This window comes from Tursiops truncatus, chromosome 4, assembly GCF_011762595.2.
Source record: "Tursiops truncatus isolate mTurTru1 chromosome 4, mTurTru1.mat.Y, whole genome shotgun sequence".
Taxonomy (NCBI): domain Eukaryota; kingdom Metazoa; phylum Chordata; class Mammalia; order Artiodactyla; family Delphinidae; genus Tursiops; species Tursiops truncatus.
In genome coordinates this window covers 62,138,603-62,165,723 of record NC_047037.1, presented here as the reverse complement: position 1 = coordinate 62,165,723, position 27,121 = coordinate 62,138,603, and the positions used below count along the sequence as shown (strand labels likewise).

General features: G+C 38.2%; 1 protein-coding gene across 3 annotated transcripts in view; it reads right to left on the bottom strand.

Annotated features, from left to right (window-relative positions):
* MAP3K13 (mitogen-activated protein kinase kinase kinase 13) overlaps positions 1–27,121 on the bottom strand; it is a 164,233-nt gene that overhangs the window by 47,804 nt on the left and 89,308 nt on the right. For 2 of the 3 annotated variants that reach the window (XM_073803977.1, XM_019946286.3), the window contains exon 3: positions 4,229–4,788. In XM_073803977.1, the coding sequence (XP_073660078.1) occupies positions 4,229–4,703 (475 nt within the window). In that variant the 5' untranslated portion in view covers positions 4,704–4,788. Of the gene's footprint in view, positions 1–4,228; positions 4,789–25,628; positions 25,770–27,121 lie in introns of those variants that run through there. The other variant, XM_073803978.1, reaches the window with a different exon arrangement.

Sequence of the window (27,121 nt, the reverse complement as noted above, 5' to 3'; positions counted from 1 at the left end):
CCATAATTACATGGGCAATTAATCTATGACAAAGAAGGCAAGAATATACAATGGGGAAAAGACAGCCTCTTCAATAAATGGTGTTGGGAAAACTGGACAGCTACATGCAAAAGAATCAAACTGGACTACACCATATACAAAAATAAATTCAAAATGGATTAAAGTCTTAAATGTAAGACCTGAAACCATAAAACTTCTGGAAGAAAAAATAGGCAGTATGGTCTTTGACATCAGTCTTAGCAATATTTTTTGGATATGTCTCCTCAGGCAAGGGCAACAAAAGCAAAAATAAACAAATGGGACTACATCAAACTAAAAAGCTTTTGCACAGTGAAGGAAACTATCAATGAAATGAAAAGGCAGCTTACTGAATGGGAGATGATATTTATAAATGCTATATCTGATAAGGGGTTAATATCCAAAATATACAAATAACTCATATAGCTCAACATCAAACAAACAACCTGATTAAAAAATGGGTAGGGCTTCCCTGGTGGCGCAGTGGTTGACAGTCCGCCTGCCGATGCAGGGGACATGGGTTCGTGCCCCAGTCCGGGAAGATCCCACATGCCGCAGAGCGGCTGCGCCCATGAGCCATGGCCACTGAGCCTGCATGTCTGGAGCCTGTGCTCTGCAATGGGAGAGGCCACAACAGTGAGAGGCCTGCATACAGCAAAAAAAAAAAAAAAAAAAAAAAAAAAAAATGGGTAGAGGATCTGAACAGACATTTATCTAAAGAAGACATACAAATGGCTCTCAGGTACATGAAAAGATGTTCCATATCACTAATTATTAGGAAAATGCAAATGAAAACCACAGTGAGATATCACTTCACACCTGCTAGAATGGCTATTATCAAAAAAACAACAAATAACAAGTGTTGGCCAGGATGTAGGTAAACGGGAACCCTTGGGTACTGGTGATGGGAACCCAAATTGGTGCAGCCACTATGGAAAACAGTATGGAGGTACCACAAAAAACTAAAAATAGACCTATATGTAGGACTACCACATGACTCAGCAACTCCACTCCTGGGTATTTATCTAAAGAAAACAAAAACACTCTTTAGAGACCTAAATGTAAGACCAGATACTATGAAACTCCTAGAGGAAAATATGCAGAACACTCTTTGACATAAACTGCAGCAATATTTTTTTTGGATCTGTCTCCTAAAGGAAAGGAAATGAAAACAAAAATAAACAAGTGGGACCTAATTAAACTTAAAAGATTTCACACAGCAAAGGAAATCACTGACAAGACAAAAAGATAACCCACTGAATGGGAGAAAATATTTGCAAATGATATGGCTGATAAGGGATTAATATCCAACATATATAAAGAGCTCATACAACACAACATCAAAAAAACAAACCAGATTAAAAAATGGGGAGAAGAACTAAACAGACATTTTTCCAAAGAGGAAAAGAAAATGGCCAACAGGCATACGAAAAGATGCTCAACATCAGTAATCATCAGGGAAATGAAAATCAAAGCCACAATGAGATATCACCTCACACCTGTCAGAAGGAATGGCTATCATCAAAAAGAACACAACAAGTGTCGGTGAGGATGTGAAAAAAGGGAACCCTTGTTCACTGTTAGTGGGAATGTAAACTGGTGCAGCCACTGTGGAAAACAGTATGGAGGTGTCTCAAAAAACTAAAAATAGAACTACCATATGACTCAGCAATTCCACTCCTGTGTATATATCAGAAAAAACCAAAAACACTAATTTGAAAAGATACATGCACCCCAATGTTCATAGCAGCATTATTTACAATTGCCAAGATATGGAAACAACCTAAGTGTCCATCAACAGATGAGTGGACAAGATTGGATACACAGACACACAGACACACACACAGACACACACACAGACACACACACACACACACACACACACACACAATGGAATACTACTCAGCCATAAAAAAGAACGAAATTTTGCCATTTGCGGCAAATGGATGGATATGGAGGGCATTATGCTAGTAAAATAAGTTAGAGAAAGACAAATACTGTAGAATATCACTTATATGTGGAATCTAAAAAATATAACAAACTAGTGAATGTAACAAAAAAGCAGACTCACAGATATAGAGAACAAACCAGTGGTTACCAGTGGGGAGGGAGGGAGGGGTGGGAGAATGGGAGGTACAAACTACTCAGTGTAAGATAGGCTCAAGGATGTAATGTACAACATGGGGAATATGACCAAAATTCTCTAATAACTGTAAATGGAAAGCAATCTTTAAAAATTGTATAAAAAATAAAAAATTTAAAAAAACCAAAAAAACCCCACTCTTTAGAAAAGATATCTGCACACTTACATTAACTGCAGCATTATTTACAATAGCCAAGATATGGAAGCAATCTAAGTACCCATCGGTAGATGAATGGACAAAAAAGGTGTGGTGTACACACACACACACACACACACACACACACACACACAAACACAATGGAATATTACTCAGCCATAAAAAAGAATGAAATCTTGCCATTTGTGACAGCATGGACAGACCTAGAGGACACTAAGCTAAGTGAAATAAGTCAGATGGAGAAAGACAAATACTATATGATTTCACTTAAATGTGTAATCTAAAAAACAAAACAAATGAACAAACACAATAAAACAGAAACAGAGTCATAGATACAGAGAACAGACAGGTGGTTGTCAGAGGGAAGGAGGGAGGGGGGAGGGGAGAAGTAGGTGAGGGAGATTAAGAGGTACAAACTTTTAGTACAAAATAAATGAGTCAAGGGTATGAAATGTACAGTGTGGGGAATATAGTCAATAATTATGTAACATCTTTGTATGGTGACAGACAGTAACTAATCATGGTGATGATTTTGAAATGTACAGAAATGTCAAATCACTATGTTGTGTACCAGGAACTAATATAGTGTTGTAGGTCAATTATACTTCAAAAACAAACTCACAAAGAAAGAGATCAGATTTGTGGTTACCAGAGGTGGCAAGTAGGGGAGGGGGAATTGGATGAAGGCAGTCAGAAGGTACAAACTTCCAGTTATAAGATAAGTAAGTACTAGGGATGTGGTGTACAACTTGATAAATATAATGAACACTGTTTATGTTAATGCATGAAAGTTGTTAAGACAGTAAACCCTAAGAGTTCTCATTACAAGGAAAAAAACAGGATTACTTAATTATAATTACTTAAACTGTGTATGTTAACACAATTTAATATTATGCAGCGATTAAGAATGATGCTGAAAAAGTATATTTCATGATACAGGAAATGTTCACAGTATGAAGTAAAAAAGTGTTACAGAACAGCATGACTTTTTTAAGCACACATACACACATGTATAGACTAACATATACCCAAAACACTAATGGTGGTTATTGTCAGGAGATGGGAGAATCATAGATTATTTTAATTTTTGGGGGGGAACTTACTTGTATGTTTCAAAATTTCTATATATATTACTTTTGTTCTCAGGAAAAAATTGTTTCAACAATATAAATGAAGTTATAAAGGACACTAGTGCCATGTGTTCTCTTTACTTCAAAAGCATAAGGCTTGAATTGGAGTATATGAATATACATACTACACAATGATGGGAGTTAAATTTTTACTTTTTAAAAAGCTGTGGGATCTCGAAATAATAATGTTTCTCAAGAATGGTTAGATATTTTGTTCTTTCCTCAAAATGTGAGCTTTCTGTGCCTGACTGTAAGATAAAAAAATTCCTTTTTACTACTACCTAAGGCAGGCCTGCAATCTTCAGGGGCAGTACCATGTGGCTTCCGTCTGGTTTTGAATTAGTCCAGTGACCATCAGACTTTTTGACTGTAAAAACTGTCAATCAAATTTTTGAATATGCACTAACTATGTAATTTATTTATAAATTATATATCTGTAAAACTTTATTAAAATACCAAATATATATGAAAACATGCATGAAAATAGAAATTTAAAATGATGAGATAAAAGGAACAGAAGCTCTAACATCTTCTTCTTCACAATGTCATGGATTGTCTTATATGTACTCTACTCTGGACACCACTGGACTGTACAACCACAAAAGGTGGGCTTTGACCAAAAAAGACCAACCATATGTCAATCTGTTCCATTCAGGTCTATAGGAAATTGATATGGGGTATTCTTCTGGCACTAGGTCTTTAATTTATCAAAGGTTATGCAGATAATGGTGGTAGTGCGTTTACACAGGAAATATCTTCCAGGTCCATACTCTAGCTTACCTTGCTGCTGCAATTTGTAATCAGTGGAATATGCCTTCCCAATGATATTCCATACAGGCCTTAAGCATCCAAATAGTCCTTCAAGAAACCCACCACTGCCGCTGCCCGACCTGCTGAACTGAATCTTGATGTCTTCAGTTCCACTTGTGCCCTCTCCATCCACAGTGTTGCTGTTCCCGTGAGACATGGCCATCTCTGATTCATCTTGTTCCCTTAGCTGAAGAACGCTGTTCTCAAACTGGTCCCTGGAATCCTCGCTTACGCTTGTCAACACTGTTGTGGTGATGGGGCTGTTCATGCCCTCATTTAGCTCTGTTTGCACCACCCCCTTTTCCTGCTGGTCCTTAAGAAGCTTGGGTGAAGGGTGGCTTCGCATAGGTGCGATGTCATCTTGTAGTCCATTGAAGGTTTTGTTTTCACTCAAAGGCAAGTGTGGGGAAGGGGAGCAGCTCAGGTGCTCCTGAGGGTTGGCCATCGTGCCATGAGTGTGCCCAGGGTCCTGAGATGACACTCAGAGGATCATTAGAAAAGAGTTCTGATGTAAGAGGGGGCTTCAGAACCTGGGGAAAACAGGAGGAGGTCGTGAGATCACCCTTTCTTTAGTCATCCACACCACTACACTTCCGTTTATAATAATAAAAACATTGAAACAAGGGGGATTGATTATAAACAGTGGTGTTCATCCATATGAAGGAATACTGTGCAGCAGTTAAAAATCATGTTGTAGAAGAGTATTTACTAACATGAGAAAATGTTCATGACATATTAATATAAAAAATAGGTTAGAAAAATATATACAATGTAAGCCATTAAAAATTTTTATTATTTAAAAGGATACACAAACACATATACAAGAAAAAAAGACTGGAAGGATACATCCAAAGAATTAACAACAGTTAATTCTAGGTGGTTAGATTTGGGAGGGATTTATGTTGTGTTTTTCGAGATATTCTAAGTATTTTGCATTAATATGTTTCTATAGACTGAATGGTTGTGTCCCCCCAAAATTTACATGTTGAAACTCATTTGTGATGCTGTTTGGAGGTGGGGGCCTTTGGGAAGGGATTAGGTCATGATGGTGGAGCCTTCATGAATGGGATTAGTGCCTTATAAAAAAGACCCCAGGTTACTCCCTTCCCTCTTCTTCCATGTGAGGACACAGTGAGAAGATGGCTGTCTATGAACCAGGAAGCAGGCCCTCACCAGATTATCAAATCTGTGAGTGCTTTGATCTTGGATATCTCAGCTCAGCCTCCAAAAAACTGTCAGAAGTAAAAATGTTTGTTGTCTGAGCCATCTAGTCTGTGGTATTTTTGTTATAGCAGCCTGAACAGACTAAGAAATATATATTATATTTATAATCAGAAAAAAATTGTTTCCCTTCCCAAAGGTATAAATATATTTTTGTTAGAAACTACATTCTGAGTTATTATAAGTCACTGCTGATATCTTCTGTTTGCTTTAGTGTCTTGTCCACTGGCACCTTGCTTTACTTTCTAAGGCATTCATTAAGGCATGTAGATAAATGTCTTGTGTATGTGACAGATAAATTCCTAAGATGTAAATTTTGTTTTACTGTACTGCACCAAATCTGGAGCAATGTGACCAAGCCGCAGCTCTTTAAACTTATTCTTTGCTTCTGATCTGTCCATTAGCACCAATTTCTCAGAGCCACCTACCCCCTGAAAATAAAGACATAGAATTGTTCTAGATTCACCAGATCATGCAAAATCAATCTTAAACTTATTCAATGTATGTCTCTTATCAGAAATTTACTTTCTTTGCAAATCCCTATATAATAGCCCTTCCTTCTTTCACTCTGTATTAAGCATCAAGGATGTGCTAGAGGCCACGGGATAAAGATGATCTCGCAGAGGGGGCAAAAGACAGACCAACAAAGATTGACTGTACACTGCTTAACCAAGTGCTCTGGGAGCACAGAAGAGGGAGGGATAGTTTCAGGGATAGTTACCCAAAGGTGGTAACTATTGATCTGTTTGAAGGAAGTGTAGAAATTCATCGGGCAGGCAGGAAAGGAGTGAGTGAAAGAAGAGGAAGAGGATACTACAGGTTTGGAGAAAGTGTGAACGAGGGCATGGAGGGATGAAAATATGGAACAGATGAGATATCTTAGTGGCTGGAATGTAGGTTATATGTATATATACAGAGAAAGATATGAATTGGAGAGAGTCAGGGGCTAGATTGTAAGTATGCTAGGCTAAGAGATTTGGATTTTATTCTGAAGGTGATGGGGAGCCACAGTATCCTATATTGGGGGTTACAAATAAAAATAGACCATTCTTATGTTATTAATTCCTCATCTTCATTACTGAGACCAGGGATTGCTAGGGAAGTGAGACTAGGCGTTCCAGGTAGTAATGGGGAGCAGTAGGAGATAACTCTTGTAAAAGGTGGGCCAAGGTCAGAATATGGTGGACCTGTATGGTAAGCTTAAAGCTTTTAGATTTTATCCTCAAGACAACAGAGAGTCATTAAGGAATTTTAAGCAATGGAGTGATTTGGTCAGATTTGTAATTTAAAATCATACCCATAGCAATAGAGGTTGGATTGAAGGAGAATGACTGAAGGTCAAGATATCAGTTAGGAGGAAGAGATCAAGTAAGAAATGATGAGGACACCAAGGCAGTAGCAATGGCAATGAATGAAGAGGAGGGGACAGGTTTTAAGAGGTAAAACTGGTAAGATCTAGTGATTGATAAAACATGGGGGTGGGTGAGGAAAGGGACAGGAGAGGAATACTTTCAGATAACTAACTTGGGATAATGGATAGATGGACAATGTCATTAACTGAGATATGAAATATCAGAAGAGATGAAGTTTTAGAATGAAGATAATTAGCTCATAAATGTAGACGGTTTAATGCCTACTGTGTGTTTCATGCACTGAACCAGATTTTTATTTATGTTATCTGATTTTAAAAAGACACTTTAGGGACTTCCCTGGCAGTCCAGTGGTTAAGACTCTGCACTTCCACTGCAGGGGGAACGGGTTCCACCCCTAGTCCGGGAACTAAGATCCTATATGCCGTGGGCGGTGTGGCCAAAAAGGAAAAACAAAAAAAATAAAAAGACACTTTATAGAGAGGAATTTAAAGAGAGGTAAACATGGGAGCTTCTTTAGCTCAGGGACAGAAGTATCAAAATAATACAAAGGTGAACCCAAGTTAAATTAAAAACGTTTTTATTAAATGCATGCTAGGAGCAGTACCAAGTTAAATTAAAATGTTTTTATTAAATAAATGCTAGAACCACGCACTAGGCTAGGTTCTATGGGTACAGGACATTACTATTACCGTTACTACTTTTTTTTTTTTTTTTTTTTTACGGTACGCGGGCCTCTCACTGCCGTGGCCTCTCCCGTTGCAGGGCACCGGCTCCGGACGCGCAGGCTCAGCAGCCATGGCTCACCGCCCCCGCCGCTCCGCAGCATTTGGGGTCTTCCGGGACCGGGGCACAAACCCATGTCCCCTGCATCGGCAGGCGGACTCCCTACCACTGCGCCACGAGGGAAGCCCACCATTGCTACTTTTAATGGTAAGGAAGGCAAAGGGCTTTATAATTTACAGAGCCCCGTTTACATAATCACCGATGTGTTTACTCTCCAGAATAAAAAAACCCAACAATCCGATTTGTAGTGTTTGTCCATTTCCCTGGTGTAAATACTCCCACCAAGGCAGATTTCAAGCTAATAACAACAGCTTAACAACCTGCTTGCAAAGTTACTAAATATTTGACAGCTGGCTCTTAGAAATTGGCATATAAACCAGCATCAACACCATAATCTTTGTGATAGTGTCATTTTCATTTGAGAGAAGCAAGAAACTTCTAAGGCCACATATTGAGTAAGCGGTAGAGCAGGAATTAAAATCTAACTCAGAATTCAGATTCTCAAATTCCCTTGCCTTTTTTTTACGACAAGGCACCTCTTATGATAACCCTTCACTTTCTTAGAGTACTTTTCCTGTGACCTTGACCTAAACACCTGATTGCCTGTTTAAGGAAGCCAGAGCATGGAATGGTTATTCCTGTTTTTCCCAGAAGGACACGGAGGCCTAGAGAGAGGTATATGCCAAAGGTCACAGAGCCAGGACTGAATACCATTTTTTTTTTTCCTAATTCCAAACTCTCTCCTATACCATGTGGTCTCTGTAAGACATAGTTTCTTCTTTTCAAAGCTTATACACTACTTAAAGAGTTAATAATTACACCGAGGGAATTACCTCCTCCCCACTCCCACCCCCATGACATACTAGCCATATTCTGTTCTACAGGCTGTGGGAGAAGGGGAACAAGAATGGGGCAGGAGAAGGTAGATTGGGCTGACTGGACTTGAGGTGAACCTTTGCAAGGAAGATGTGTTTGAAACTGACAGAGGAAAGGAAGTCAGGAAAGAACAAGAGCATTAGCAGAGGCAGGGAAAAAACGACCAGGGCATGTGTGGGAGGGCTGATCACCCGGAAATAAGGAAAGAGCCAGCTAAGGTTGGAGAGTAGTGTGCAATAAAGGTAGCTCCTTCACATACGGGCTCTGAAAGCTCATGAAATAATGCAGATAATTCTTCCCTTTAAACAAATCAGAAAACTTTAACTGTTTGAGGTTAGGTTAAGAGGGACAAATTCTAGGGCATGGAGAAATTTAGGGGCTGGGAAGCTGCCTGGGACTATAATGTTGGGGAAAAGAAAGAAAGAAAGAAAAAGAAATGCTGGAACCCTTCGCTACAGCAACAGCTGTTTGCTGAATTGACTGCCATTCCCCACCCCAATCCTCTCCACTTCCTTCTTTTTTACTCATCTCTAAGCTCTGACATTACTGATCCCCTCATTTTGCTTTCATGCTGACCTCCTGCCACAACCTTGAGCTGTCTCTTGCCTTTGGTCTCTCTGACCTTGCTCTGCCTGATCTCTTTCAAGACTGCTGACTTCATATTTTCAGACTTGGCCACTGCCTTAGTAAAGTTGCTTCCAGTCTGTCTTTGCCGTTGGGATCCTTTACAGCACAGGGCATATATTATGCTGTTGGCTCACATCAGACTTGATAATGCAAATACCCAAATGTATATGTGAATGTCAGCCAAACACCTATTTGTGCAATTTGTTCTTTGAACCCAACTACAGGATTTTATATTAATTCCTGGTAAATTTGCATTTTGTCCATTTTTATTCTGAGTTTCTTCTCTCTGATGACCTCATATTGAAATGAGCTCATATACAAAAAGTTAGAAAAACATGTGTTTGTTCTGTAATCTCTTCCCATTTCTTTTTTTTTTTTTTTGGCCACGCCTCCGATCTCATTTCCCCAGCCAGGGGTTGAACCCGGGCCATGAAAGTGAAAGCGCAGAATCCTAACCACTAGACCACCAGGGAACTCCCATCTCTTCACATTTCTAAGAGGTTAATGGTATACATGAAGTGGACCTGTTCACACAGGCACTGGGAATGAGTCTAAAGAAGAGAACGTCAGCATGGTCATCACATTCAGTTTGATATTTAAGACATCAAGGAATAACAGGACCTTCAAGGAATATAGTCCAACCCACTTGTTTTACATATGAGAATCAAATCCCAGAGAGATTGCTGACTCCCTCAATACAACTAATTAGTGTCAGAGATAGAATGATCTTCAACCTATGATCTTCCCCTAGTCTGGCTGTTTATTCAAACAAACAGAAACAAATAGCCATGATAGCATGACCATTGATGACAAAAACGATAATAATTCACTGTGTTATTCTAGGTGCACTAAAGCTACACCCAAAGAAGCACAAGCACCCATTTAGAGGGGTGGCCCTGCACCTGTTAACAGAGGAGTGAAGGGCACCCAGCTATTGGTGATTCAGTGGCTCTGAGAGTGGGCAGAAGTGATGGAAACCTCAAGGTGTGTATAAAGATATGTAGTCAGAGAGGTTTTCCTCTGCTCACCAAGAATATCAAGACCAATTGCAACCAACAAATGCAGAGAAATGGAGAAGCACAAGAACAAAGGGAAAGAAATCATCACCATGGCTATATTCAAATATGATCAGAGCTGACTCTACATGTAAGAGTGTAGGAGGATAAAAATATCTAAATTTTACCTGTGTTTGTACGTACACCCACACACTGCCACACTGCACAGTGAAGGAGCTGGTAAGTGGAACCTAAGGGAACACAAGCAGCCCCACCATCTCTGCCTCTGTCTTTGTCCTCTCAGTTCCTCCCTCTCTGTCCAGATTTGGCTCAGGTACCCTTTTGGGAACTGACTGTTTGGATATTTTAATTCATGAGAAGTCAAAGCTAGAATTCATTAGAAGGGGATAGAAAGGAAATGAGGCAAGAATTTTAAACACTGAGAGTCAAATGGAAAAAGAGAAGGAAGAGCAGAGGGGCAAAGGGGCAAGGTTGGCGTGTCACCCTTATTAGTAGGAAGCTCTGTGGGCAAGGCTGCAGGTGAGGTGATGCTGCTGCTTCCCTTACAAGGGCTCCTGAATCTGCCAGGAGCACAAGGTGGTGCTTCCATCTCTGCCCTTTGGGCACACTTCCCTTGCCCTCAAAAGGAGGAAGTGGTTTGTGCAAAATTAGTAGGCAAGGGTTGGAGACAGCAGCAGATGTGCATTTGGCAGCGCACTGCCAATTTCTGGAAATTACCTTGGCTTCATGCCAAGATGGGTTCGGCACAGAGAAAAAGACGAGTGGAAGCGGTCATGTGGCCAAATGGCCCTTGAGTTCTTGTGTTTTTATTATATAATACAATTTCCCCATGTTGCTAATAGAGGATAATTTTATAATAGATCAGATTTTGAGTTTTACATCATAAATATGAATAAATCAAAGATTTTGGGAAATTTTGCCTCACAAAGTTTTCAGTAGGACTAAAATTGAATAAAACTAGAAAGTAAGCCTTATTGCTGAGATTTCTTGATTGATGCTCACCTCTTCTCAAGCTGTCTTATCATTACTTGGCATTTTCTTGCCTTAAAATGAACACAATGCTGCTATCCTAACTTTCTGGTTATTTCTCTAAAATTCACATAGCAGTATTTAGAGCACAAGTGAGATTTCTGCTGTTAGGGCATCATTCCCATTTTAAAACTGGGATTAAGTTACTTGTTCATAGTAATCACATAAAAAATGATCTTTCTAGGATAGAGGTCTATCACGGAGATCTTGATTTGAACTTTAAAAAAATTAGATTGCTTTTTCTAATGGAATTGCAAGTTAATCAGATCAGAATAGTGGCCTACAATTGCGCCTTTACCCCTAACTTGCTCTCCTAACTGTGTACCCTCTACTGAAATCCCTATTTGAAAGGACAATAATAACCTCACATCAACCAAATCCACCGACCTACCTTGTCCCATCTTCTTTATAACATTTCATCCAATAGTCATGCATTCAGAAATACTGATTCAGTGTCTACCATATATCTATATTTTTGGTTAAGATTATGAATGTTTCATAATATTAAAGTATGCTGGAGCCAGCAAAAAATAAAAATTACGAACAGGCAACCTCCATGTTGACAGATTACTTAATGAATATTACTACCTATAAATACAACTATGACTAAAGTTAAAATAACTTTATAATGTAGGTTTTAAAGCGACTGACAAAGGATTAATCTCCAAAATTTACAAGCAGCTCATGCAACTCAATAACAAAAGAACAAACAACCCAATCCAAAAATGGGCAGAAGACCTAAATAGACATTCCTCCAAAGAAGATATACAGATTGCCAACAAACACATGAAAGAATGCTCAACATCACTAATCATTAGAGAAATGCAAATTAAAACTACAACGAGGTATCACCTCACACCAGTCAGAATGGCCATCATCAAAAAATCTAGAAACAATAAATGCTGGAGAGGGTGTGGAGGAAAGGGAACACTCTTGCACTGTTGGTGGGAATGTAAAGTGATACAGCCACTATGGAGAACAGTATGGAGCTTCCTTAAAAAACTACAAATAGAACTACCGTATGACCCAGCAATCCCACTACTGGGCATATACCCTGAGAAAACCATAATTCAAAAAGAGTCATGTACCAAAATGTTCATTGCAGCTCTATTTACAATAGCCAGGACATGGAAGCAACCTAAGTGCCCATCAACAGATGAATGGATAAAGAAGATGTGGCACATATATACAATGGAATATTACTCAGCCATAAAAAGAAACGAAATTGAGTTATTTGTAGTGAGGTGGATGGACCTAGAGTCTGTCATACAGAATGAAGTCAGAAAGAGAAAAACAAATACTGTATGCTAACACATATATATGGAATCTAAGGAAAAAAAAAAAAAGGTCATGAAGAACCTAGGGGTAAGACGGGAATAAAGACACAGACCTACTAGAGCATGGACTTGAGGATATGGGGAGCGGGAAGGGTAAGCTGTGACAAAGTGAGAGAGTGGCATGGACATATATACACTACCAAACACAAAATAGGTAGCTAGTGGGAAGTAGCCACATAGCACAGGGAGATCAGCTGGGTGGTTTGTGACCACCTAGAGGGGTGGGATAGGGAGGGTGGAAGGGAGGGAGATGCAAGAGGGAAGAGATACGGGAACATATGTATGTGTATAACTAATTCACTTTGTTATAAAGCAGAAACTAACACACCATTGTAAAGCAATTATACTCCAATAAAGATGTTAAAAAATTAAATTAAAAAAAATAAAATGAATAAAGATGTTTCATTTTCAGAGTTACAGACTATAATCTTATCAAAAAATAGCAACTTGTGAGGCTTCAAATATACCTTCAGTCAAAGGCCAAACAAATTTCTTGACCAAAGGAATGGTTTCTCTATAACCTCCATAAATCTATGATAAATAATATATACTAAGTGTTAATATTCCAGAATAGAATCAATATTTTCTGACTTAAATCTGACTTGCTATATGAGGAAGAAAATTAGTAACTAAATAAATCTACTTAAAATGTCTTAAAAAATGAGATACAGACATATATGCCCTTAAATATTTAATATGAATGAGTATAAAAATAATTATAGAAGCCTTTCGAGAAAACAGGAAAATAGGTTTAAAAGGTCAACAGTGGTTATCACTGTTGTTTTTTAAAATTTTCTATATTTTCCTAAATTTCTAGTCTTAGCATCCATCACTTGTTTAATCAGAAGTTTTCAATCCAAATCTTTGTTGCTTTAAACACATGGATGAACGAGCCATCTTTACTACATTTGCATATTTGAAAAATGATATGTGATGTTAAGGACATGGTCAGGAAAACTAATCGTCAGTGTGTGCTGAGGCTTGCGAATAGGCATAAGAATCATTTATAAATTCAAAACAAAAAGAAAAATGAATAAAAAACAGATGACAAATGAGGAAACAAAAGCTGATGACTCCTATTTTGTTTTTACCTTTTCTACTAGTAAGAATCATATTCAAAAGGCAGAATAATCTAGATAAGAGAACTGAAACTTAAGACAGATGAAGAGACAAAGGCATATCTAATTATATCTTGATTATTTCCAAGTTCTAAGGTCAGATGAATTACACACTAATGCACTGAAACTCTTGCATTTAGGATCACAAAAACAACCTTTCATAAAGAATTATCTTTAGGAACTGTGAGCAAGATATTCATGGAAAAGTAGGAGATAGAGAAATACCCTAATTTTTTTTAATAAAGGAAGATTATAGAATACATAGATAGAACTGTGAACTTGAGCTGGTCCCTGATAACAGCACCAAGTATACAGTAAGCATTCAATAGAAGCTAGTCCCTTTTCTTTTTTTCCTTTCCTGTTATTTTGTGCCTTTCCCCTCTTTCGTTGGGAAATCTAAGACTCTCCTTAAGATAAATAGTTCAGGAGAACAGTTGAAATGACCACTGAAATTATTTTAAAATTACTATTTAAAATTTAAGTTATGTTTTACAATTTGGGCTATAATGCACACTTTCATATTGTTTCCCAACCAATTCAGAACCTTCTATGCACTTCATCATATAGAGAGCAACACTGTGAGGGGCTAAGAGGGGAGACACTGGATGAAGATAGACCTGGATTCAAATACTAATCATTAACTTGATCTTACTCTCTAAGCCTCAATTTTGTTATCTATAAGTGGTGATAACAACAGAATCCAACTCATAGAAGAGATTAGATGATTATATGAGATAATGCATATATAATGCTCTTATCTAGCACACAGCAAATCCTCAAGACTTGTTAGCTATCCAAAGCTTTAACTAGAAAAACTAGAATGAAAAGATATATGTCAATATGCTCAATATATATGTGAGATCAAGGGGCATGAAAGGAAGGGCAAAAGGAAGACAAGTGAGCTTTCTTAAAGAAAGTGGGGAAAAAAAAAAAGAAAGTGGAAAAATGACAAAAGTGGGATAAGAGAGAGATAGATCAATATACATAGAAATTGAGGCACATTTAGCTTGTAACGTTCATTTGAAATTATAAATGAAAGCACAAAGAATCAATAAACAGAGAGATACTGGGTCAAAATGGCAAATGGAAGATGGAAAACAAGAGAGGAAAATCCCAAACGTATGCAACTTCTTTTTCATATTTAATTTCCTTTGTCTTTGATTTAATTACAGCAGTTATTTTTACATTCCAGGTTTCCATTAAATTGAAAGAAAAAAGGAAGGCTCTATGTAACTATAATATTTGGGAGAATATTAATACTATGTAGTTCTAATATTTGGGAGAAAAAAGTATGTAATTCCCATGGTTTTAACATTGCTATATTAAATTAAGAGATAATTTTATTGATTAAAGAAAATATCTCTAGGAAAAGACTGCTTATGTTTTAAACAGAAGAGCAATTAGAACACAGGAGAACCACTGCAGAACTGTGTTCCCAAAGGAGAGTATGGAATTTTCTTGCCTAGAGATCGACATGTTTCTACATCACGTTATGTACACATGAAGACATTCTGTCTTTCAGGAACTCCTTAATTCTACTCTTGTCTCACCCACCTTCCTGGAAACATTATAGTTTTCAGGTAGCTTGCCTTCACTTTCTTTATGAAGACCTCATCCCTAGGGCAAAGTCTAAAGAGTTTGTTGTGGCTCTAGGCCTAGAGAACTTTGTACAGTAGCAACTTCCCACAAGCTTAGAAAAATCATAAAAAATAGTCCTTAAGTGATAAATTGAACATTGTAGTAAAATGTGTGCTCTAGATTCAAACCCTCTGGTTTGAATACTGATTCTGTCCATGGGGAAGTTCCTTATCTTTGTGTGTCTCAGTTTTCGCAGTCAAAAACTTGGATAATAAGTGTATCTACCTCATAGGGTTGTAATGAGGACTAAATAAGATAATACTTGCAGAGTGCTTAACATATATCCTGGTACAAAGTAAGCACTTAATAAGGTTTTGCTATTTATACTTTAAATTAATAAACATTTTATTCTAAAATAAGAGTATATTCTTTATTAATAATAATATCCATATTGTTAAAGGAGTAAGATCAAATGAGTACATATAGTTTACAACAGTTTTGTCCTTGGTCATTCCAGGGATATAACCATAGAAAAAGGGAAACTTAAAGTTGTCCCAGAGGATGGCTATTTTCATTTTATAATGAAAAGACCATTTATTTCCAAGGAGTTAAGCAGAACAGCTTAGCCCAGAAATAAGTAATGGCCCCAGCCTGCGGGATTTGACACCACTATTCATTGATCCCAGGCCCTAAGACCACTTTGACCCACTCTCATAAGTCGCCATGCTTTGTCTAGTTTGCAAAAAAAATAGTTTTTTTGGATGTAATTTGAAGAATTATAGATGTTGAGAGGTTAATAAACCCCTAACTAGGAGAGAGTACAAGTAGCATGAGTAATTAACTTGATGTTGAGAATAAAAACATATTTAATAATTACTTCTTAATAACATCGTGATGTCAACATATTAATAAATTAATAAATATTAATGTTAACATTTGTTTATTATGTCATATGTATCTTCCTTTGTAGACTGGGCATGATTCTAAAGAAAAAATAAGCAGAATCTAATTAGAGGTTAATTTATATTCCAAAGGTACTAGGGGTTGAACTGAAGGAAGCTTTTTTAGGCTGTAATAATCATTTTTCTGAATTAAGGTTTTCTGAAGTCTGTATGATGAGCGAGCAGCAGAAGCAGGCACTAACACTGAAGTTGGTGCAGGACCCTGTATTAGCCCAGACCCTGGCAAGAAGGAGATGCCACACTCAAATGGGGCAAATGACAAGAATGTATGAGACTACTTACAAAGGTGGGGGCAGGAAAAGCAACAGGGATGGTGCCATTCCCCAAAGCTAGAAACAGTCAAAAGGCTGTTAACTGAGCAGGGGAAAAAATTATTGCCAGAACCTGGAGAGCGTAACTATAGAAGAAAGTCATCCAACAAGAGCTGTGGCTTTGGGAGAGGGATGCAACCAAAGTTTAATGACCTGATAGGGAGGGAGCCAGGGGAATTAATATTGAACCCCAACCTCACGCTCCTCTTGCTCTCTGAGACCCTGCAGGTGCTTCCCATTGGTTGAACCCAATAGAAAACAAGAAGGCAAGGAAGTCCATTAATGCAGCCTACAGAGGCACAGAGCAGAGTGCTCTGAGAAGGACTGAAAATGGATCTGATTCTAAGCGCCAGACCAGTGCGCTTAGGTCTAAGAAAACGATGGACTAGACTCACATCTTACCTCGAGGTTAAGTTCTATATTTAGGATAAAAGGTAAAAATTCCTAGCAACGAATAAAGACAAGTGGAAAATTCTAAAATATGCCCACTTTCTACAGGGCTTACTCCATTCTGTTTTAATATTAACCCCCCATACTTGCACTGTCCAATATGGTAGCTTCTAGGCATATGAGGATATTTAACCTAAAATTAATTAAAAATTAAATGAAATAAAAATTCAGTTCCTCAGGTGCAGTAGTCCATTTCAAGTGCTTAGTAGCCACATGTGAGTAATGGCAACAATACTGGCTAATACAAAATAGAACATTTCCATCATCACAGAAGGTTCAGTTGGACAGCAGTTCTCCATATGACTCATTCATATCAACAGATTTGTTTGTTATGAGAATTAATAAAGATTACTGCTTCCCTTTGTACATGGGAATTTGATAAATGCATAGAACTCCATTAGCACCTTTAAAATAACAGGTTTGCTACCAAATTCTAGTAATGTCTGTGAATAAGATGATTTAAGTACAGTTCATTCTAATGATGGTTCATCAGGATCAAATTAAAGCAGAGATTTTTAAAAAGGATTTTCCAAGGGACCATAGTCAGTTGTCTAAAATCATTAGAAGAGCCAAAGGATTCATTTTCAAATACCTAAGTAGTTTCAACAGTCATTTGTGGAGAATTTTAAAACTGAAATTGGATTGCTATTTTTCTCATAATTACCATTCCTTAAAGTTCCTAATCATAGGACTAGTGTAGGTAAAAGGCAGAAAACTAGGGGAGGGCTAATGGAGGGAAGGCTGAACAGGACCAGAAGTTTCTACCAAATCACCAACAGCTCTTGTCACTTCTCAGAGAAAACTGTACAGATAAACAGGATAAAGACTCCAGGGGGGCCTTCCCTGGTGGCGCTGTGGTTGGGAGTCTGCCTGCCGATGCGGGAGACGCCGGTTCATGCCCCGGTCTGGGAGGATCCCACATGCCGCGGAGCGGCTGGGCCTGTGACCCATGGCCGCTGAGCCTGTGCGTCTGGAGCGTGTGCTCTGCAATGGGAGAGGCCCGCGGAAAAAAAAAAAAAAAAAAGACTCCGGGGGGAACAAGGAACTCTAGACTCTGGATCCAATATCCAATTTTAAGAGAGAAGTAATTAAAACCATATTAGTAAAAGATCCTATTGCTTTAGACTTTTACATTTCTCCTTAATATTGTTTTTGCTCACAGAAGCACAGCAGTTTTAATTTTTTAAAGTGATGGTTCAATCAAGATGATATTCTAGAAAGTGTATGATAGGACATTTTGAGCTTTACCAAGAATAGAAGTTTGGCAAAAATCAATCATTTTTCACCTGTCTCCTGTCACTATTGCCATTTTCACCGGCAAAAATCAATCATTTTTCACCTGTCTCCTGTCACTATTTTGGAATGTGATTTTGACTTCGTGCTAGGGAGTAATCTAAACCCATCATTTAATTATTCATTGGTGTAGTTTCCATTTCTACTCCAAATATATAGCTAAAATTTGCAAACTACTAAAGGATCCTTGATGAGGATAAATATCAATAAATATTAAATATTTTTCCTAAGTGTTAAAAAATGTACAAGACAGTTCTAATGGAAAGAAAAATAAATGCAGAATAATCAACCATTTGTGAGAGTAAACAGTCAGTATGTAGTGCCTCAATACAAACATTAATATTACAGAGGATAGAATTTAGACATATTTAGCTGCTTCCCTTCAGAAATTAAAATTTGAACTCATTACAAGTGTACGTTTTCAATCACGTGTTCCTAAAAAGTTTTCTATGAGTCCATTTATATGAAATACATTTATAGAAAAGACATAACCATACAGAAAACAGAAAAGTGGTTAACAGGGAAAGGGTTGAGGGAGAGGGGACCTCTCCCTTTTCTTCCCTTTAATTCCAATACTGAGATTTGCAAAAGGCATTCTGAAGGCAAAGTCCCCAAGCTGTCCTGAGCAATGGCAGAATCACCAGAATACATCAATAGCCTTCTGACAGGCTCCTTAGAAACTATCGGTGTTCTAAGGACACTGATACTTTTCCTGACACTTTTACTAGGATGCCTCGGACAAAGTCCAGTTAGTTGTGTAAGTTGTGGTAAGCTTTGTTAAAATGCAACCACATTGCTTTAGATTTATAAATTTCCATTCATGCGTATATTAGAATTAATTTTATATTTAGAATCCTTTAACATCCTTTGTGATAGATGTACCTCTGGGTGTTTCTAAATGAAAGTTAATAAACATGAGTCTACAGAATAAAATGAGCAAGAGTTTAGCACAGTCAAGGTTACTTGTCCTTAGAATCTAAAAGCCATTCCTGGAGTTTCCTATGCCAGAATCAGTGTTGACTGAAGGTTGAGGGTTGAGATCTAGGGTGAGGTGACAGAAAATGGTTAAAGAAGGAGACGTTAGTTATAGCCTGAGGGTTCACAGACAAACACATAATCACCTCCTGTATCCTTTCCCTCACTTACTAAGGCAAATCAAAGTGTCCTTCTGATTAAATCTTCAGGGTTTCTAACGTCCTTTTGTGATTTTCTTCCCTTTCTAGGCATGCTTTCGATATTAATTTTTAAACTTTATTTTAGTGGATAAAAATTTTGTGGGAATATACCCCACATCTCCTCTGGGATGATCCCACTCCACTGTATAGTTTATGACTTTTAGTTGAAGAATTTTTCCACAGAGCCCATAAAAACAAGCAGTTTCATTAGAAGAATGGATTTTGCAATGGGGCATCAATTCAACCTCACTAGACTGAAATAAATTGAGCACGAAAATTTAAAATATGAAAATAAATAAATACCTATGAGGAATTACAGAGTCCTTATACCTAATCAACTAAATGGCCTTCTGAGCATGCGTCATCACTGAAATGACAATAGGGTGAGGATGGTCCACCAATTATACCAGTACCTTGGAAATTAACCCATTTACAACACCTTGGACAATTCAGGTTTTGGGATTAGTGATATATTCTATTAGCCTACCCATGGGACAAAAGTAAAGACATGATTGGCTGTGGTCACAGAGAAACTCAAAGAAGAGTCTGATTATTATTTTTTATTTTTATTTTTTTGCGGTACGTGGGCCTCTCACTCTTGTGGCCTCTCCCGCTGCGGAGCACAGGCTCAGGACGCGCAGGCTCAGAGGCCATGGCCCACGGGCCCAGCTGCTCCGCGGCATGTGGGATCTTCCCGGATGGGGGCACGAACCTGTGTCCCCTACATCGGCAGGCGGACTCTCAAACACTGCGCCACCAGGGAAGACCCTGATTATTTTTTAACCCCAGTAGATTCAGGTTCTGATTCTGACTTATTCTCTTTTTCTCTCTCTCCTTACTTACAACTAGGCAGGATCAAGAGAAAAGACTCAAATTTCACAATAGCTAGGATTTAGTTTAAGAGTCAAAGTGGTAGAATAAAAACGTATTTTGGGAGGAGGAAGGAAAAATTAGGAGTATGGGATTAACAGATACATACCAACATATACGAAATAGATAAACAATAAGGATTTACTATATAGCACAGGGACTATACTCAGTATTTTATAATAATCTATACTGGAAAAGAATCTGAAAAAAATATATATATTTTGAAACATATATATATATTTTTGAATCACTTTGCTGTATACCTGAAATTAACACAATGTTGTAAATCAACTATACTTCAATAAAAAGTAAATGAAAAAAGAATATATCCTTAAAATCACGCTATATCAGCTCAAAGAGATTGTCTTTGTTCTTTTGTACATGTTTCAATCGAATTAAATTAAATTAAACTGCTTTACCTGGGCTTAAAAAAATGTATGTAGCGTACTCCTAAATAGGCCTGCCATTATACTGGCTTTATTTCAAGTCTTTTCTTGACATGGCAGTATAATTTAATTAAGGGAAGGCACTACAAAAAGAAAAGTTGAGAACTAAATTGCAGGCTAGGAATGGCTAAACTGAGAGTCAAGTGGTACCCTAGGCTTCCTGTTTTTCTGACTTCAAAACGTTTTAGGTAATTTTTCCTGACTACTCTGGGGCCCTCTAGTCTTTTTAACTTTTCCACTACCGGACTCTCACTACTTTTTCACCTAGGGTCACTGCATTATACAATTCTAAGGGACTTCATCCCCAATGACAGCCCTATTTTTATTATTTCTCTCTTCCCACAAATGTTTCTTAAAGTAGAAACTATTTCTAATAAGATCAACTGATTATTTCACTTTAGGGAATTACAACCAAGTGCTTTTTTTTTTGGCCACGCTACACAGCATGCAGGATCTTCCCCGATCAAGGATCGAACCCATGCCCCCTGCACCGGACCACCAATGCACTTAATCACTGGACCACCAGGGAAGTCCCAACTAAGTGCTTTGGGACAACAACACACAAGAAAATACTGTAAGGGAACTTGACTTATCTTTCTAATTCACTCACTGCTATGGCCTGACTATGTCCCTCCAAAATTCATATGCTGAAATCCTAACCCCCAAACATTATGGTATTAGTAGGTGGAGCCTCTGGAAGGTACTCAGGTCATGAGGGTGGAGTCCTCATGAATGAGATTAGTGCCCTTATAAAAGATGCTCCAGAGAGGTCCCTAGCCCCTTCCACCATGTGAGAATAAAATGAGAAGTCTGCCACCCAGAAGAGGGCCCTCATCCAACAATGCTGACACCTGATCTCAGACTTCTAGCCTCCAGAATTGTGAAGAATGAATTTCTGTTGTTAAAATGTACCCAGTCTGTAGTATTTTGCTATAGCAGCTGGTACAGATTAAGACACTCACTCAGTAAACACATTGTCTGAGCATGTGCCAGACAATGTGTTACCATGTCATGGATGATGGAATAAAGACAGTTTAGAAAGTCCTGCCCTCAAGGAATATACAACCTATTGTGTCAGATAGGCAAGTAAACAAGTAACTAGAAAGCAAGGCGGAATTAAGAAAGGCTTCAAGAGCTGTATGTGCCATGACACGGCAGTGGGTGCGATGACTAACTCTGACTAAGAATATCACAGGAAAGCTTCATAAGGAAGAGACACTCATCTAACAAAGTGGGACCCTAAAGGAAGAGTAAGAGTCATACCAGTGGGAAAAGGGTGAGGGATGGGGGAGGCAGAAGTGCTACTTGGAAGAGGGCATACATTCTTATCAAAGAGAATTTCATAAAGAAAAGAATGGAAGGCAAGAAAATAAATGGCATTTTCCAAGGAATAGCAAGCAGTTTGGAATAGTTGGAGCAACAGGTACATGGAGGGCAGTGATCAGCACAGCTATAACTATAGAGTGGTGTCACATCATGAAAGATTTTGAAGGCTGGGCTGACAAGTCTTTTTTCTCTCAGAATAATTTGGCTTCTTAAAAGCCATTACTCATTACTTGTGTAATGATCAGAAAACTTCCTATGCAAAAACCACAGGAATTAAAATCAGGAAAATATATAGTTTTTGAAATCATGCTATCACATTAAATAATGTGTATATACCTTATTAGCTTAAAAGCATTGTTTGGGGGCATAAAATTGAGGCAGAGTTTTCCTTAAGTCACTCTGGCACAAACACATTTTTCAGAGCCACTTCTAGAAATCTGATAGTAGACAGGAAGGAATAAAAGTGCTGACCTTTGAGCAAAAATGGGCATGTCACAGGAAATCAACGTACTGAGATGCACTGAGATCATCATCTAAGGGCTTCTGACAATTTTATACATGCTAATAGAACTGGCTACAAAATTTTCAGAGCTAGAGCAAAATGAAAAAACAAGACCCCCTGTTCAAGAACTAGTAAGAATTTCAATCTAGAGACATTTCAATCTAGAGCATTAAACCAAGAGCAGGGCCCTATGCAAGCCCCCATTACACACCCGTGAAGCTGGCCTGACTTCCAACTCTAACTTTTAATGATAATCCAGTTAGTTTCCACAGCCTGATATGTGTATAACAGCTCTCATATTCAAGTGTGAATTTCTGACACCAATTTACCCCCCCAGAATTTATCCCATCCCCACCAACGTGCTTTCCTCTCCACCTTCCCTGGCAGTGGTGACTACAAGAAAGCCCTTCTTAGAGATGTGCTAACTCCTTCACTTGATCTTATAATGCCGTTCTTCTGCTCACTGAAAACTCAGGCTTTCTGTTCTTAATCATTTGTGTTGAAAATTTCCCTTCCTCATAAAGTCTTCACTAATAGGAGGTAAGGTAATAAGTTCTCAAACACATCCAGTATTTAATCTTAATTGATGCACTGTTTAGGCTACTATTTGTGCAGAGTTTAAGTATAGCTGCCACTGCTGCTGCTAATACTGATGATGTGGTTGAGTGCCTAGGTACGGTGCTGGGCACTTTACTGTCCTGAAAATTGATCAGTGGATGATCCTGTTGCTATCTGATTTCCTTGTTCTTTATATTTTAGTCCTATTCCTCAGCATATTAACACTTTCCCCAAAGAAAAAACAGAGGAAGGAGAGGGAAAAAAAATCACTTGGGTCAGACAATTTTGCTACTTGTTAATAGGGTTGGTAAGAGAAAACTGTTAATGACAGTTTTGAAACAACTGTCATTTGAATTTGAAACAACAACTTAATTACAGCTCCTATATTATCTGTGCATTTCGTTTATTCTCTCTGACATTCAGTGGATAAGCTGACCGTTAGGTTTATCTATAATCAATAAGTTGGCTATCTTAGGCAATAAAATCAGAGAAGACACCATGTTTTTTTGAATTGCATTCGTACAATACACATAGCCTTAGCTGTCAATAGAAAAAATTGAAACAGATCGTTTACTGTAGCTGTGAATTCTACTCAACCAGTTGATATGTATATTATGCTGAGCCGTGTGCTTCGTGCTACATTAAAACAGTGCATGTTTTCATGTTATGAGTGTACTATTATCATTGAAGAACTTCAGACAAGACCCTCCTGTGGCTCTGAACCTGAATTTGGTTCAGTGCTGTCTGAGTGGGGTTAATTTGTTTAAACTTCGCCAATTTTAGAACAGAAGCAAATCTAAAGTCAGAGGCTCTCAACTGATTCGAATTAAACTCTTTGGATTAGATTACTCCTATTTGCTTTCGCTAGATTGGAATGATTTCAGTCTACTAATAATTTCCAAAACCCTGGATATGTAGCTGAAGTTTGGCATACAGTTTACCTTTTTCTCCATTTTTGTCTTTTTATCTTTGGTTTGAGAAGACCGTATACCCCCATCCCGTGACTATGAGAAGGAGGGAGGTTTTTCTTTTTCCGTGCAGAAGGTCTACTTAGTACCTCAGGACACTGTGCCTCCTGAGCCACAGCTTAACAGCATTAGCAAATGCAGCTCAGCCAGAGGGGAACTGAACAGCAGCTGAGTCAGTCTCATAATTTACACTGGGGAAAGCCCTTGGAATTCAGAGGCACATTGCCCAGCTGGAGAGACAAACCTAATCTTTGCTAATGATGTTCCTCCCTCTCTTTCCTATCAGGGCTGGGCTTTTTACACATGCGCACATAATTATATATGCACACTCGGGAGTCTAGTGAAGCCAAACAACACAGCACCCAGGATTAAATTACACAGTAAGACTATCAGGCGTCATCTGGCCTCTACATCCTGTCTGATAAATGCTGTCCATGGTTCACATTGTGGAGCTGTTAAAGATCGTAAGAGTTCAAAAACATATACAGCTACATCCTAAAATTCAAAAGTGAAAATATTTTGGTGATATTAAAAGTGATAATATATTACAGTATTATTTGAGACTGAATATAGTAAGCTTGACTTCTTAAATTGACTTAAACAAATACATATTAGAAAACAGACACATGGACTTTGTTCTAAAAAGGACTTGAGGCTACTGACAAAAATGCACACAGTACAATAGGTAAACAGGTGAAGGGAAAATGAGAATAAAATGTAAAAAAAAAAAAAGAAAAAACCACCAAGAAAAAAAACAGTAGGCCAAAATAATTTGTATGCTAGCAACTGTAAAGATGGTTCACAAATTTGGACCAGAGCTTTCTGTGGATCAAAGTAAGGAGAAAGACACAATTGTTCAAGTAAGAGAAAACCATACCAATTGTCCAAGAGCAGTTTTTACAATACTAAGGCCCAAGAGGCTTTTCTTCTACTGATCTGTACAAAATGATAAAACAGCCTCAACAATACCCTCATAGCAAATACAGCAGCATTTCCTGGACAGTTTTTAGAGCACCTCTCCATTCAAGGTAAGTTTCCCAAGTATTCCAGAAAAGCAATACTTACAGTAAGAAATTCCAAGGAAATAGCTGAAATTCTGATTTAATGCAGAAAGGGATGGACTGCATCTCCTTCAGGAAATCTTTCCCTGATCATTATTGATCACACTCAAGCTTTCCAAAAAATTGAGTAGCAAGAATTGCAGGTTCTATTCTCTGGCAAGAACCTGGAACTCAAACATTCTGGGTTTTCATGTAAGGGGTAGACCCATAAGCTTTAAGAATCAACCAAGAAGGAGAAAAAGCTGATACCTTCCTATGAAAATTCAGGAATATGACCAGAATTTATGCCTCAAAACCTCATTTCCACCTGGAGGTGGGCCCCCCCAAAAATAAACCTGACCGTGCAGTGGTTTATTTTTTTATTATAATGTTCTTCCCATTCTGATGAAACTGTACTTTTTTCAATATTTTTATAATTATTTTTTTACAGAACCTTCTGCAAATAGCATCAACTATTTTAAAAAGAGGGAAGCAATTTAATAGTTAATACCTCTTCTGACGGTTGTGAGTCACCATCTGGGGCTATAAATTATAATCGTGCTACACGGTAACGGGCAGAGGGCTGATCCATGAAGCTCCCCCAGGAGAAGCCGTCTATCAGCGCAGCCATCTAGACAAGGGACTCAGGGACAGGGTAGCTCCGAGGCCAGACAAGGGCTACAGCGGAAGGATACAGCGCAGTCAGTTTTCAAAAGCACCTCTCAGACACCCCCAGCCCCAATGCCATACCAAATTTCTGAAATAAGACAATTATAGAGAAAATTCTCACACTTTAAATACTGGCAACTAGAGGGGAATTTAGGATTCAAGAAGCTCTGGCCAAAAAATGTCCTCAAGTGAGAGAGAACAAACAAGAGGTTCAGAGCTGCTTCATCTATTTTTAATGAACTTCCAAATGTTTTGAAAAGAAAAAGGTGACACTATTTACCACAGAATGAGAACTGAGACATTAACCTAGCAAGAAAAGCTATGAGATTGTGCACACATGTGCTTGTGTAAACTCGCACAGCCCCCAAACCTGGCGCCCTGGCTGCTGATTAGTGTCTTCTGCCTCTTACTGCAAACTAAGGGCTTAGCTGCTTTGGACTATTTACTCCTAATACCATAATTTCAAAGATAGTATAAGCAGGTGAAAAGAAGACAGAAGACAGGAATAATCCTAATAAGAAGGAAAACAGTGCAGAAAGTCAAGTTTATAAAAATAATCAGAAAATTACAAGTCGAAAGAAAAATGTACCGTTAGGATATTTTCTGAGGCCTTACATTAAGCCTTAAAGGGCACCTGAGATCATTCTTAGAAAGAGAATACAAGTTAGAAGTGCTAAAGCAACTGGGTTTTTTGGTATGCTGCTTAAACACCTAAAGCTTTGACCTGTCACATCTTCCAAGATATTCAAGGACTTTTATAGACATTCTCACATCAGTTCTTGCAACAAGGATCTGAGAAAGGCACACATTAGATTTGCAAAACCACAAACCTACACCTAAAAACTCCCATTTTTGTGAGGAAGGTGGTCACTTAGATATTTTCTACTCAGCTCATTCACTGAATCAACAAATACTTTGTTAATCACTCAGGGTGCTGCGTCTGTGTTAAGCAGTAAAGACAATGCAAAGATGAACTAGACAGTGGATCCTGGCTCTGGAGGAGCTTACAGTCTAACAGAGGAGAAACATACGAATAAATGATTAATATGTAGTATCAGAAGCTCTCTGAAGGAGATGGATACAAATTTTTGAAGTACAAAGAAGGGAAAATTGCTGTCCAGGAAGAATAAAGAAGGGGTATATGAGTCAGAGGAATAGGCATGCACAAAGGCATGGAGGTGTGAAAGAAATCATGCTGCTATTTGGGGAGAGGGGAACATGTCAGCAGGGCTGGTGGGAAGTGATGAGAGATGTAGAAGATAGGGCTGGAAAAAATAGATTAGAGATTTTTTTTCCCCTATGGGCAGAGAAATATGGAGAAGTGAAGGGAAGTGA